General features: G+C 40.3%; 1 protein-coding gene across 1 annotated transcript in view; it reads left to right on the plus strand.

The window, feature by feature from the left end:
• Nucleotides 1-10,316, plus strand: part of MBTPS2 (membrane bound transcription factor peptidase, site 2) — a 95,686-nt gene extending 85,370 nt beyond the window's left edge. Inside the window, exons 10-11 of the mRNA XM_089656057.1 lie at nt 1,588-1,663; nt 6,351-10,316. Coding sequence (XP_089512183.1) covers nt 1,588-1,663; nt 6,351-6,573 — 299 coding nt within the window. The 3' untranslated portion in view covers nt 6,574-10,316. The remainder of the gene's footprint in view (nt 1-1,587; nt 1,664-6,350) is intronic.
• Nucleotides 10,317-14,600: the final 4,284 nt, after the last annotated feature.

The following is a 14,600-nucleotide window of genomic DNA, read 5'->3' on the forward strand; positions in this document are numbered from 1 at the left end:
GGTGGTTGCCAGGAGAACGGTACTTGTCTGACTGCATTGTGCCAAGTGTAGAGTTTGGTGGAGGGGGGATGATGGTGTGGGGATGTTTTTTAGGGATTGGGGTTGGGCTTGGCCCCTTTGTTCCAGTGAAGGTAACTATTAAGGCATCGGCATACCAAGACATTTGGGACAATTTCATGCTACCAACTTTGTCAGAACAGTTTGGGGATGGCCCCTTCCTGTTCCAACATGACTGTGCACCAGTGCACAAAGCATGGTCTGTAAAGACATGGATGAGCGAGTTTGGGGTGGAGGAACTTGACTGGCCTCAACCCAATAGAACATCTTTTGGATGAATTAGAGCGGAGACTGCAAGCCAGGCCTTCTCGTCCGATATCAGTGCCTGACCTCACAAATGCGCTTCTGCAAGAATGGTCAAACATTCCCATAGACACACTCTTAAACCTTGTGGACAGCCTTCCCAGAAGAGTTGAAGCTGTTATAGCTGCAAAGGGTGGGCCAACTCAATATTGAACCCTACGGACTAAGACTGGGATACCATTAAAGTTCATGTGTGTGTAAAGGCAGGTGTCCCAATACCTTTGGCAATATTGTGTAGCTTAGGAAGGAAGACAGCCTTTGACACAGCTCACTGGAAGTGACAAGGGCACTGCTTTTCTGGAAAAGTCAACCAGTATTTTCTGCACTTGCTGGAAATGTTCTTAGCTTTGAAAAAAATAAAGAAAAGTAATACAATCACTACGTTTAAGGACTCGAAGCTGCAATATTTAACATTTTTGTTCTTAAATATCATTTAGGTAACTAATTATAAGTGTTAAAAACTGCATTCATTTTTGAGTGTGATAAATGTTTGTTGAAATAATGTTTGTCTGATATAAGAAGACAACATTTTGGATTGCTAAGAACCCCCACTCCAGTGCATACTTGCAGTAACTGTTCCTTGCAGTAGCTTTCCGCTTTGTTTTATCCTCTGTGCCAAAATCTCAGCTGCTGGCCATGCCAGTGTAGTAATTCCCCATAGACATGAATAGAACCTTGCTCCTACAGTGAGATTCATAGAACCCCATTCAAGTCCATCAGGAGTTACTCTGCAGCTTTATGTATTACTCAGGACTAGATGGACAGAATACAAATCCTTTGGGAGGCAAATAGTTCTCAAATGAATATGTGTATTTAGCTGTTTGCCTGGAGTTCGGCTTTCATTTATCTGGTTTGCTTTTTTAAGATGTCTCCGGGGATCTTCAAGCCAATGAGACATGCTTGTACTAAACACACACAGTCACCTGACTTGCCATTTTGCCATAGTCCCAAGTGTGCTGTGGTCATGCTAGGGTGTTTGTCAATTGAATTTGAAGGTTGAATTGAACAGAGGTTGAATTCTGTCTTTCCAGGCAGCTCTGGAAATCTTAGACTATGGGCAGCTCTGTGTGTCTGCTTTCAAGAGTGCCAGGTTTTCCGTAATAATCCCATTAATGATTTAGGTAATAGAATAGTTTGAGCTTTTTACCTTGTAAATGCTGCCTCTCTTTTGGAAAATCAAACAGACTAGTAACCGTATCATGTAACTGCCTGTTCTTGTTTCCACAGTGAGTCTAAGCAGTTTCATTCCACGATACAAGATTCTTAGCGTAGACCTTCCCGTGATGATTGAGACCTTCTGCAAGTATCCTTTTAAGAAGTATTTTAATATCCACAAGGCCAGCATAGAGTAATATATATAGATGCCATAAATGCTTATTTGGTCAACCATGAAAAGTACCAAAATGTTTTTTACAACATAGATTCCTTTTAGGACTTAAAGCAGAACTTTAATTTTTTTTTTCCCATGCAGTGGAGCTGTGCCTGCACTGCATGAATTAGCTGCTTATTTTGTACAGGGGTTCATGGAAAAGCTATACTTACCCATTCCTCTGATCCTTCGGAAAGTCGTGCTCCTCCACATCCAGCAGTGGTCCGGAGCCAGTCTATGGGCGTGATGGAACAGCCCATTTACAAGACCACTAGTGTGCGGGTGGCAGGAGCTGCGGGGACATGTCTTGTGATCGGAGTGGCAGATTAGGTAAGTATATCTCAGCTTTACGAACTCCTAGACATAAAGCATTTAACCTATTCAGTGCGAGTACAACCCCACTGCAGGGGAAAATACAATTTTTGCCTGGATTTCTTCATTAAAGTGGACCTAAACCCTTCTAAACTTTTCAGCCAAGAAAGCTGCCATCTTAGCCTCTGATCAGCAACTGCCATGGTGCTGCTCATGTGATCAGCTATGACATCGGCTTGGCAGTTTGGTTGGGAGCTAATATAAGCTCACTAGTAACTGTGACAGTTATCATTCAAGGCATGCCTTAAGACTCCGGTCACAAACACACTGTTAAAATGTCAAATGCACATCAGTATGTTCAGGTACCATTCATTTCAATTCTGCCACGTTTGTAACGCTGCAATTGCACAAACCAAATCGCGCAACAATCACAGCAGAATCACTCCACGTTTTTAGGTGCGATTGAAATAAATGGAACCTGAACAAGCTGATGTGTGATTTGACATTTTAACAGCACATTTTTAAATTGCGGGCAGAATCACAGCAATTCTGCCCACGCTTCAAAACGTGTAAATGTGAATGGAGCCTTAATGTACCTGTTTTTGGAAACAGTTAAATTGGTGGGTTTAGTTCTGCTGTAATCAAATTTGAGCCAGTAACTGGCTAACAGAAGTTTCCAGCTCCACTTATTTCTTAGGTGCATACATTTTGAAGGAGCTACATGCAAGGGGCTTTGGAATAGGGCATTTTACACTTAAATGATTCAGATCATCAAACAAAGTTCAATATTACACAGACAACCTGAATAAACACAAAATGCAGTATTTAAATGGATTTAAGGATTTAATGTATTAAGGGAAAAAAGCTGTCCAAACTTGCCTGGCCCTATATGAAAAATCAATTGCCCCCCCCCCCCCCCTTGCCAAATCATGAATTAACCACATTTTTTGTAAAGCTGAGTTAAACTTCACTTGCCACACCCAGGCCTGATTACCACTAGACCTGCTAAATTAGGAAATCACTTAAATAGAAGCTGTCTGACAAAGTGAAGCACACTAATAGATCTAAAAAAGCAACACATAATGCCAGGATCTAAAAGAAAGTCAAGAACAGATAAGAAACAAAGCAATTGACATGTATCAGTCTGGAAAGGTTTGCAAAGCCATTTCTAAGGCCTTGGGACTCCAGCAAACTACGGTGAGAGCCATTATCCACAAATGGAGAAAACTTGGAACAGTGGTGAACCTTCCCAGGAGTGGACGGCCTATCAAAATTACTCCAATTGCACAACAAAGACTCATCCAGGTGGTTATAAAACAAGCCAGAACAACATCTAAAGACCTGCAGGCCTCACTTGCCTCAATTAAGGTCAGTGTTCATGATTCAACAATAAGAAGTAGACAGGGCAAAATGGCATCCATGGGAGAGTTGCAAGGTGAAAATCACTGCTGACCAAAAAGAACACAAAGGCTCATCTCACATTTGCCAAAAATCATCTTGATTATCCCCAAGACTTTTTGGAAAATATTCTGTGGATGGAGGAAAGAAGAGTTGAACTTTTTGTAAGGTGTGCATCCTGTTACATATGGTGTAAAATGAACACAGCATTTCATAAAAAGAACATCATACCAACAGTCAAACATGGTAGTGGTAGTGTGGTCTGGGGCTGCTTTGAAACTTCAGGACCTGGACAACTTGCCATAATTGATGAAACCATGAATTCTGCACTCTACCAGAAAATCCTGAAGGAGAATGTGTGGCCATCAGTTCATGAGCTCAGCGCACTTGGGTAGGCAGCAGGACAATGATCCGAAACACACTAACAAGTCCACCTCTGGATGGCTCAAAAGGAAAAAAAAAATTAAGGTTTTGAAGTGGACTTGTCAACGTCCAGACTTTGATGGAAATCTAATTGAGATGCTGTGGTATGACCTTAAACAGGCCGTTCATGCTCAAAAACCCTCCATGGCGGCTGAATTAAAATAATTCTGCAAAGTCCACAGTGATGCAAAAGACTCATTGCTAGTTATCTCAAACGCTTGACTGCAATTGCTACCAAGGGTGCCACAACCAGTAATTAGGTTTAGGAGGCAATTACTCTTTCACATAGGGCCAGGCAGGTTTGGACAGCTCTTTTCACTTAATAAATGAATGTGTCTTTTAACAACTGCATCTTATATTTACTCAGGTTATCTTTGTGTGATATTAAAATTTGTTTGATGATTTGAATCATTTAAAGTGTTACTAAACCCACAACAGTAAAATCAGTCTGTATATGCAGTAAAACATGCTTGTTATACTCACTGTGGAACCTAAGAGGTTAATCCTCTGCATTGTGTAAAAAGGCTATTTGATCCTGACTTATCTGATCCTCCCCTTCTTCCAGTGCCACCCTCTTATCTACTGATAAGACATATAGTGGTGGAGACTTTCTGCACATGCTCAGTTTGGTGTGTATTACTAGAGAAGTTTTTTTTGGGGGGAGAGTGCATGTGATAAGCACAGGACCAATCAGCACTGTCCAGACAGAGGACAAGGGTTCTGCATCCTCCTAGAGCAGAAAGAAAACTCCACATACAAGCTTTAACCAGTGCTCTGCTGAACACTGATAGAAGTCACAAGACTGCTCTAACTGCTGATGAGAAAAGGTATTTAGCAGTTTACATTTGCTAAAATAATTTCATTTCCATGTTCTGTGTATTGTGGGAGAACAGATAGAGTGAATTCAGGGTCCTGGGTTTAGTAACACTTTAAGTGTGAAAATAAAATCAGGAAAGGGGCATTTTTTCAGAGCGCTGTATGTCTTGCATTCTTTTTAATGTGATTTGAGGAAGGAAGGTTGGGACCTCCTCCAATCATAGATCACTTTGTGTTCATTGAAAAGAATGCAAGATGTTTTCCAGAATATACGAGTTGAAGAGCAAGCCACCAACCTACTGTGATCTGTGTATTCCAGTTGGAACTGTAAGTTTGGCTCTAACTGTACTTTATGGAGGAATGAAAGAGTATTCCATAACACAGCAGGGTCCACACATTGCACATACTATTTATTTTTAAACTACAAGTGGCCAAAAATTGTTTTTGCCCAGAGTTGAGCTTTAAAACTGAACACTAGGCAGCATTATTTTAGTATCTGTAGATGTGGCATGATCTGTGTACTCCTTTATTTCCTTTTCTTCTCATAACATAAAAATGACGTTGATTTTTGTATCAGTACTGTACTTCTGCTCTCCAACTGACACCATTGCTGCATAATTGACCCTTGCACTTGTGTTGTATTTCCACCCCGGTGTGCTTTTCTCCTATTTACAAAACATATGGCTTCGGTATCATTACAGACTTTTGGGAGAATGCGCAAAGTGCATGGAGAGGAAGTATGGAGCACCCCTGGCATCTTCGAGAAAAAAAGTGGTATACAGAACTTTTTTTCAGGCTTCCCCGGACTGGTGAACTGAAAGGGTCTCTTCACCCTCTTGTTCCTCCAATGGATCCTGAATAGTGCCAATCTCTGCAGTATTCTTCTGTGAATCCAGGGCAGAAGGGTGGAGCTTTGATGCTCTGGTTCACAGGAATTAGGTTCAATGGCACTGGGTGTTATTCCACCCAAGGGAGTAGTGCCATTGGATCACTGGATCAGTGAGCCTGCAAGGGCCAGTATTAGAGATTGGTAGAGTATAAGAGCTGGAGCTGCTTTTTGTATTTAACTGCTGCTGGGGGATCCACTTTTTCATTAAATGCCAAGACTAGGCTTTGAAGAATATGTAAACCTAACATTTCATATTTCTGATATGTGCTTGCTTTACCATTTACATGTATGAAAAAGTTATCTTTGTATTGCTTTCTTTGTGTGAAATCCATGGTGTTCCCACCAGTCCCTCTGCTTTCCTATAAAAAATTGACCACACTAAGCATGAGAGCGCAGCATGGTCAGTCTTCTGGCTGTGCGGAGAATGGAGCCTGCTCTCCTCCACTGATCAGCCTTGTGTAGACACGTCCCCTTCGCCTGCACAGCCATCTAAGATGCTTATGCAGTTGAGAGCAGAGGGTATATAATCACTTATAAAAAAGGGAAAACCAGGTATTTTTTAATGTTTTTTATATCTAGACACAAATGTTTTGCCTGTCATTTCTATTTTAAACTGAATGGATTGCTTTACAAGGTGAGGGTTCACATATATTTTAATCCTTTTCAACTGTTCCCTTGTTTTAACAATGTTTTATGTTCTTGCGTGCCTACATGTACTATTTATTTTCTTTGTATTGCTTCTTTTTATTCCAGTTTGGTTGTTTTATGCTTAATTACTTTCAGATATTTAATTTCCCTCTCTGGGGCCTTGGCAGTGATCAATGCAGTGCCATGCTTTGCTTTAGATGGACAATGGATACTGAACTCTTTTCTTGAAGCCACATTAAGTTCTATTATAGTGGAAAAGGAGAACAGAGAGCTTTTGGGGTTTTTTATCCTGCTCGGAGGCAGCGCCCTATTGACTGCTAATGTAGTACTCGGACTCTGGATGGTGACGGCTCGGTAGCCTTGTTTCAGTTTTCACTGGCTGCTTTTAGGAAACTGTTATTGCTGGATAAATCTTACTCAGTTTAATGAGAACTACTTTTATGAAATATGAACGAGTAATTATTATTCATTTTGTTTTTTTTATGCAGAATAAATTGGACCAAAACAGCAAAGCTGGTTGACCTTGTTTAAAGGCTAAAATGTTTTCATGTCTGTTTAGGTGTTATCCCTTCAGATACATATGGCGTACAAACTTTGAGTTCAGCAGCCGATTAAGACAATGAAGGAGCGCTTTGACAACTGATGAAGTCAGCTAAGCATGGTTTACATGTAAAATGGCCACCTGACATAACCCCAGTGCAGTTTTATTGAAAATAACGCTTTACTCCAAAAAAGTAAAGCGTGCCTTTACAGTATAAACAGTGAAAAGAGCAACACCCTCTGGCACTACCTTCAGAAACCAATCAGAATCCATCTAAAAGTTTAATTCTGATTGGTTGCTGTGGATATCTGCCTTTGCACCGAATACTTTGCCCTTTGTACCAGTATTAGATAAACCTGTTTAACCCTCGGTTCACATCTGTGTGGGCGGTGTCTCTGTGGGACCCGCACAAATACTGGCAGCCGCACCAACCACACAGAAGAATGTGAGACCTGCATTAATTCTAATGGCACGCCGCCCGCACTGGAAATCGCAACCGTACTGGCAACCTTGGTTCCCATGCGGGCTGCAATTTCCAAAGCAGTGCAGGGACTTCTTCCCTGCGTGTCCCAGGGCATGGGAGTCCATTCAAATGAATGGGCTCTCATTCCCGCACAAATCACGGCCCGCACGACCACACAGATGTGAACCAGGGCTAACAGAGTCTTCATGCCTCCAATGGATGACCATAAAAGGATTAAAAACTCGGTCTTATGTGTGGCCACAGGTCCTTTTTAGAATTTCAAAAATTGGAAGATCTCTGGATATAGATTTTCGAACACAAATTCGTATGAAAATTCTGGGCACATTCGACGACTTGACAAATGTTTGTTCGAACGTAGCTCAAAGTTTTGTTTGCTTTTAACATTCAATTCTGGAATGAATGCACTTTACTGAATGAAGACCACATACACTGTTTTTCTTTTAAGAAAAATATTCTATCCTGCTCCTTTGAATTTTCTTATCACTGAGGTCGAAAGCAAACATAGTTTTAAGCCCATTATTGATCAGAAAATCAATGAACAATCTTAAAATGGAAATTTGTGTTAGAAAATCTCATAGTGTATACTAGAGATGTGCATGATGATAAAATTTGTTTAATTTCAGATTCATTTTATGTCAATCATTTTGTTCTGTCATATTCATTATGTTAGAGTAATTTGTTTCGTATATTCAGATTCTTTTTGAATATTCATTTTTATTTTCGGAAGTTATTTCAGAAGGTTTGGATTAATTTGTTATGTTTCTAGTCCGTGTGTCTTGGTTGCCTTGCAACTTGCTCATAACAATGCAGAGTGTGACACATAGTATTGAACTTACTGAACCCTCTGAAGTTGCAAAAGAATGAAACAAATGAATATGAATGCATTTTTTGTTTTCATTATAATTTATTTCAGATTTGTTGAAATTCGTTACTACTGTAATTCAGAGATTCGGATACATGCAAATCACTGAATATTGAAAATTGTGTCTGAATTTTGATATGTAACAAAATTAAACTCACATGTCTAGTGTATACTCGGCTTGCCAAAAAAAAGGATTGCAGTTGAATTTTCATTTACTTGAGTGCCTGTTAGCTCTACTGTTGGACAGTATGGAGTGATAAAAGGGATGGGCACTGATCCAAAATAAGTCAAAATGTCAAATGCTGGACTATATTAGCTGCTCTTCCATTGCAAAGATAGCGGTGTTAATGTTTTGTATGGAATGATTTAAACTCTTTAATTTAATCCAAAAAATGAAACTGATATGGACAGTCTTGTTATTGCTTACTGATGATGGTAAATAATCTGTGTGGATGTATTGTTTAAAGCTGAACTTGGTATGATTTTTATTGTAGTTACATTTTGCCAGCTTGGACCAATGTGAGTATGTACGAGGGGCTTTCAAGTAAAACCAGGACTTTTGAGTTTATATATTAAAAGATCAAGTTACAAGGAGTGGAAACTACATTTATTTTTCAACATACTCAGCTGCTACATTTATACACTTATCCTAGCTTTTAACTAATGCCTGGAAAGTTTCGACATTTGTCAGTACGCCTGAACTATCTTAGGACAGCCTGCTTCACTTTGTCATCATTGTGTTCACCATTTCGACAGAAAGATTCATCTCTTGTGCAATTTCACAACAGGTTATGTGTTGATTATCCAGGATCAGGCGTTCCACGCGCTGAATGTTCACTGGAATGACAGCTGTGAGCTGGGAACCACCATGGCCGGTATCGTCACTGACAGACGTGTGGCCATCTTTGAAACGTTTGCACCATTCAAATGTCTTTCTGCAGCTGAGCATCTCATCACCGTACTGTGCTTGAAGTCTTCTGTAGATATCCGCGGGTTTTACACCTTCCTTCACAAGAGGCTTCATCACCACACGCTGTTCCATGCACGTACTAATGCTGTTGTCTGCCATCTTGATTAACAGTCCCTGGACTGGCCTGAAACATGTGTGCCACCTATCAGTAATAGGGCACACTTGCCACTTAATACTGCGTGTAGTACTGCCACGCTAGCATCCCTTTTTATACCTGTAAAATTAAGAGTCCCAGTTTGACTTGAATGCCCCTCGTATATATAATACCTGAGTGATTTCTGTGGAAGCCTGAAATAACTGTAGCAGTTGCCGCTACTGCAGTGATAGCAGCAATCTTCCAGATCTAGTGCCAAGTGGCTTCCCTTCTGCATAGTAATCACAGAGAGTAACTCACTTGGCAAAGCCGCCATTCACAAAATGACTTGTATTTTTTCAATCTAACTGCCCCGCCTCTCCGCCTTGTCCAATTAGAAAATGCCTTGTATTCAGTAGCAAAAATACAAGATGTCCTATGAGTAGCAGCGGTGCCAAGCAGAAGGGCAGCTGCTTGGCACAAGACCCCGGAAGATTTGCAGCTTCCACAGAGATTGCTCAGGTATGAGATATACTGTACATACATTGGTCCAAGCTGGACCAAACTTATGGATTTAAATATGCACTAAAAATCATAAGTAGATTTCAGGTTAAAATAGAATTGCAGCTCTTTAACTAGTTTGTTTGGACCAAGCTGGCCCAAACTAACAATTTCCATTACAGAATTATGTAGCTGCTGGGTGTGTTGTAATATACTGTAGTAGCATCAGGTTCATACAGTAAGCTACACTGTATTCTTTTAGCAATATGGGCAACTTCCTGCCTGCTGCCAGAATTAAACGGTTGGGATTCTCCACCATTCAGGAGAAACCTTGTACTTTTTATAAATGAAAAACAAGGCTTCCTTTGATTGGCCTAGGCAGAAGTAATGGCATCATCCAACTGCCTCTCCACCTTGGCCGCAACGTTGTGTAATGGAAATAGTTTGTTTGACCCAAACTGTTTAAATTGATTATAAAACTGGAATTCTACTTAAACCGTATATAAACCCAACATTTATGATTCCTGATATGTGCCTGCTGTACCATGTATCTGTATGAAAAAGTATCCTGTTCTCTTTGTATTGTTTGCTTTGTGTGAAATCATTGTCCCTGTGTTCTTACCAGTCCCTCTGATTTCCTAATAAAAACGGACCTAACTAGGCAGGAGAACACAGCCTTGTCAGTTTTCTGGCTGTGCTGAGAACTTAGCCTGCTTCTCCTTCTTCTGGCACCCGTCCCCATTCCGCAGAGCCATTCACTGGGGAAGCTCAATCTGCTGATGTTTCTGCTCCCGCCCCCCTCTCTTATGCAGCTGAGAACAGAGGGTATGTGATCACTTATAAAAAAGGGAGAACAAAGGTATTTAATGGGTTTTTTATATCTATACACAAATGTTTTGCCTTTTATTTCTGAAATGGGTTGTTTTACAAGGTGATGGTTTGCATATACTTTAAGGGCTGGTTCACACTAAAGAAACACAGTCTGGATGAGATTCTGCATGTGTGTTTTTTACGCGTCTTGGTGCATTTTTTATGCTTTTTTATGTGTTCCAGATGCTTTCTTTTCCTCCCTTTTTGGGTCATTTGGGGCCCAATGCGTTATTTATGTGCTTCAGTGCGTTCCGGTGCATATTTTGTATGAGTTTTACCGCATTACAGTGCATTTTTTATGCATTTTACCACGTTCCAGTACAGTTCTGTGCAGGAAAAATGCATCATGTTCTGCTTTTTTTTTCTGGAACCGGATCACACTGGAACTTCAGGCACTGGTGTGAACCATGCCATTTGACAACCATGTAATCTACTTTCTGTGCATTTTGGATGCAGAAAAAAATGCACTGGAATGCATGTAGTGTGAACCAGTCCTTAATGTAACTGTAGGCCCTAATGCCTTCCACAGCACCACATATTCACATAGTTGCAAACCTATGTACTTGCTGCAATAACTTAGCTTCTGCAGATCCCCAGAAAGACACCTTTCAGTCAATCACATCTACAGGTGACATCCTTACTGCAACAACCTATGGTAGTGTCTCATGGTACCTTAACATCTTTTCAGCCATTGTTTCATTGCATTTCTGACCACCCTCTGATATATTTTACAACCAAAAACTAAAAAAAGCTCTTGAAATTATATCTGGTCTTGTAACATTAGTATTGTTTCTACTTTGTTTAATATTAGAAAAAGGTTTAAATTTAGAAAACGGTTATTTGGATGCTGTTTGTATGGCCTGAAGGATCCAATACAATTTTATCTGCAATTCTTGTTTTTGCTGTATATAACAAAACTCAGTAATCATAATTTGAAGAAGAAAAACAGTCTTGATAATAAAAAAAAACTCTATTTAAAAACTAGGAAAAAAAATGACTTGTAAAAGAAGAGAAACTAGGCTCACCTATCCTGCCGCCTCATACTCCAGTCTTTACGAGGGGTTCTTTCACACTGGTGGCTGGGGGGCTGTAAAAAAAGCCACTGAGCTATGGTTTTACTTGCCCACCGGAATTCCAACATTGTAGCCTAACAGAGCTGTACATATGTTTTGGCCATGATCCTTTGCACCCCAGGCACTGTCAAATTTGCCCAGTGGGATCAATATGGCCGCACCTCAAACACAAACCACTTGCATTACAGTTGGTCCCGCAATGTAAAATTGTTCATGAATTTAAAAAAGAAAACATGGAGGCAGGAGGAAGCAGTAGCACCTACTTAACACCTGTGAGCTGCTGTTGTACTGCCCTATGAAAAGAGATCCACCACTGACCACAGTCTGAAAGTGCACTAATAGAAAAAAAAATTTACTCTGGATGGGTTTTTCAAATTAGGAGTTATAATGTTTTTAAATGATCAATTTGATTTTAAATGATTGATTTTAAGTGGAAAGATATGTATACTGTATGTAATCAAATGATTACCAACTCAATATTGAGAAATGGGCTACAATACAAGCAGCAGATTCAGGGTGGATCATTCATTTTTGCAGGCCTCCTGTGCTCAAGTGTAAAGCACTTGTCCGCTTTTCAGGCATAAACGGTCACAATGCTCTGTTGCCCTCTTAGGACTGGGGAAACCCCCATAGCAACACTGAAAAAGTGAAAAAAAGGGGGGGTGAATATAGATGTATACTCACAAACCGCTGCATATCACAAACTCGACAGAATGATCAACAATTCAAGCTGCCAGATCAACTGCACATGTTCTGATCTCGGAAAGTTGCCACCTAGACCTGTACGGCTGATGCGTTTTGAGGGGGTTCCCTTCTTCATCAGAGCCAGAGATTTCATCAGAGATTTTTGACACTGATGAAGAAGGACCCCCCTCCCTCCTCAAAATGTATCAGCTGTACAGGTCTGGGAGGCAATTTTCCAAGACTGGAACATGCGCAGTTGACCTAGCAGGATGGATTGTTGATCACTCTGTCAAGCTTGTGATATGCAGCTGTTTGTGAGTATACATCTATTTTATCATTGCAATAAAAAGGTTTACTAAGTTAATGCGCAAGGCTGTTACACCCTCTTTTCTTGCTTTTTCATTCATTTTTGTGACTGGAGGTCGTTCAGCATTGTTCATTTTTATGTACTAGTTTGTATTATTAAATGTGTTATAAATGTTTGGTGACATTATTGTGCTATTATTGGTGTCATTGTTTTCTTTTCATCGTGATACTGTGCTTCTGTCATTCTCGTATTAGTAACAGGGATTACATTCCCTTTAAGGGATGAGGTTAAAGGTTAAGTTTACTTTTCGGTTAGCAGTTTGGCTTAGGATAATCACTGTTTACTTAGTTTAGTGTTGGCAGTGTCTGCATCGACCATGCCATAACTTTTGTGGCTAAAAATAATGTACAGAATCAAACACCAGATTCACACAATTTGGCAAAATAATGGTTGCCATATTTTTATTAAAATGGAAAGTAGACAATGTTCTATACTGTTTTGTTATCAAAGTTGCATTTTTTTAAAGGTTTGTACATCCAAAGCATACCTCTCTTTCTCCCCCCCCCCCCCCCGTTGACCCAACGCTCTTCACCCCCATGTGGTGTGTCATTAAGGGCCTTGCACATGCACATATTTTAGGCTTATGGGTATACAGAGTAAATTAGGCTGTAGTGTACTTTTGCTCATAGACAAGCATCACAAAAAACACTGACAACGCTATTGACAGGCTTTTGCACATACATGCATACAGGTGTATTTTTCAAAACCTATAAACATGAGCACGTGAATTTGTGTGTATAGCCACCTGCAGTATTTTTTATAAAGTATGCATGTCTATAGGCAAAATATGCTCCCATTTTCCTCAGTTACCAGCCATAAATTGCTCTGTAGGCCCCATATACCTTAAATATGACTGTGTGCAAGAGCTGTAATAGCCAGGCCGCATAGGAAGTTGGTTAATGTAGGATTTTTTTTTAAATTTCTCTTAACATGGGGCCTAGGATTTACCTTGTTCAACCCATAGACTTCTGATCCAAGCACAGTCTCCTCCTGTATACTGGTAGAAGGAACAGATGAGAGATTTGTAAGTTCATCAGCCTACTACCTGCAATTTAAAATCAAAGGAAAACTAAAATAAATATGCAGGCCTGCCATTTCCAACCTAAGATTTTCATCAGGGGTGTTCACCAATATCATACTTCTTTCAGTATGAGTTTCCTTTAAAATATAACAAAAAGTAAATTTGGATAGAATGTAGAGGGATTAGAACACCCGTCAGGTTTTTATTGCTGCCTTTGTCCCCCTTGTTTGATTCACCTTTCTTTTTGTCCTGTTTACTGCTGTCATGAAAAAGTGAAAAAAATTCTAAATTTTGGGTTTTTACCAGAATAGAAATACACTATTTTGCCAAACGTATTGGGACACCCCTCCAAATCAATGGGTTCAGGTGTTCCAATCACCTCCATGGCCACAGGTGTATAAAATCAAGCACCTATACTTGCAGACTGCTTCTACAAACATTTGTGAAAGAATGGGTCACTCCCAGGAGCTCAGTAAATTCCAGCATGGTACCATGATAGGTTGCCTCCTGTGCAATAAGTACATCTGTGAAATTTCCTTGCTACTAAATATTCCATGGTCAACTGTTAGTGGTATTATAACAAAGTGGAAGCAACTTAGAACAACAGCAACTCAGCCACAAAGTGGTAGGCCACATAAAATGACAAAACGGGGTCAGAGCATGCTGAAGTGCACAGTGTGCAGAATTCACCAACTGTCTGCAGAGTCCATAGCTAAAGACCTCCAAACTTGGTGTGGCCTTCAGATTAGCACAACAGTGCGTAGAGAGCTTCATGGAATGGGCTTCCATCCAAGCCTTACTGCACCAAGTGCAATGCAAAACGTTGGATGCAGTGGTGTAAAGCACACCGCCACTGGACTCTAGAGCAGTGGAGATGTGTTCTCTGGAGTGACGAATCACGCTTCTCTGGCAATCTGATGGACATGTGTGGGTGTGGTG

This window comes from Staurois parvus, unplaced genomic scaffold (assembly GCF_062004578.1).
Source record: "Staurois parvus isolate SC_StPar_1 unplaced genomic scaffold, SC_StPar_1.0 ptg000884l, whole genome shotgun sequence".
Lineage (NCBI taxonomy): Eukaryota > Metazoa > Chordata > Amphibia > Anura > Ranidae > Staurois > Staurois parvus.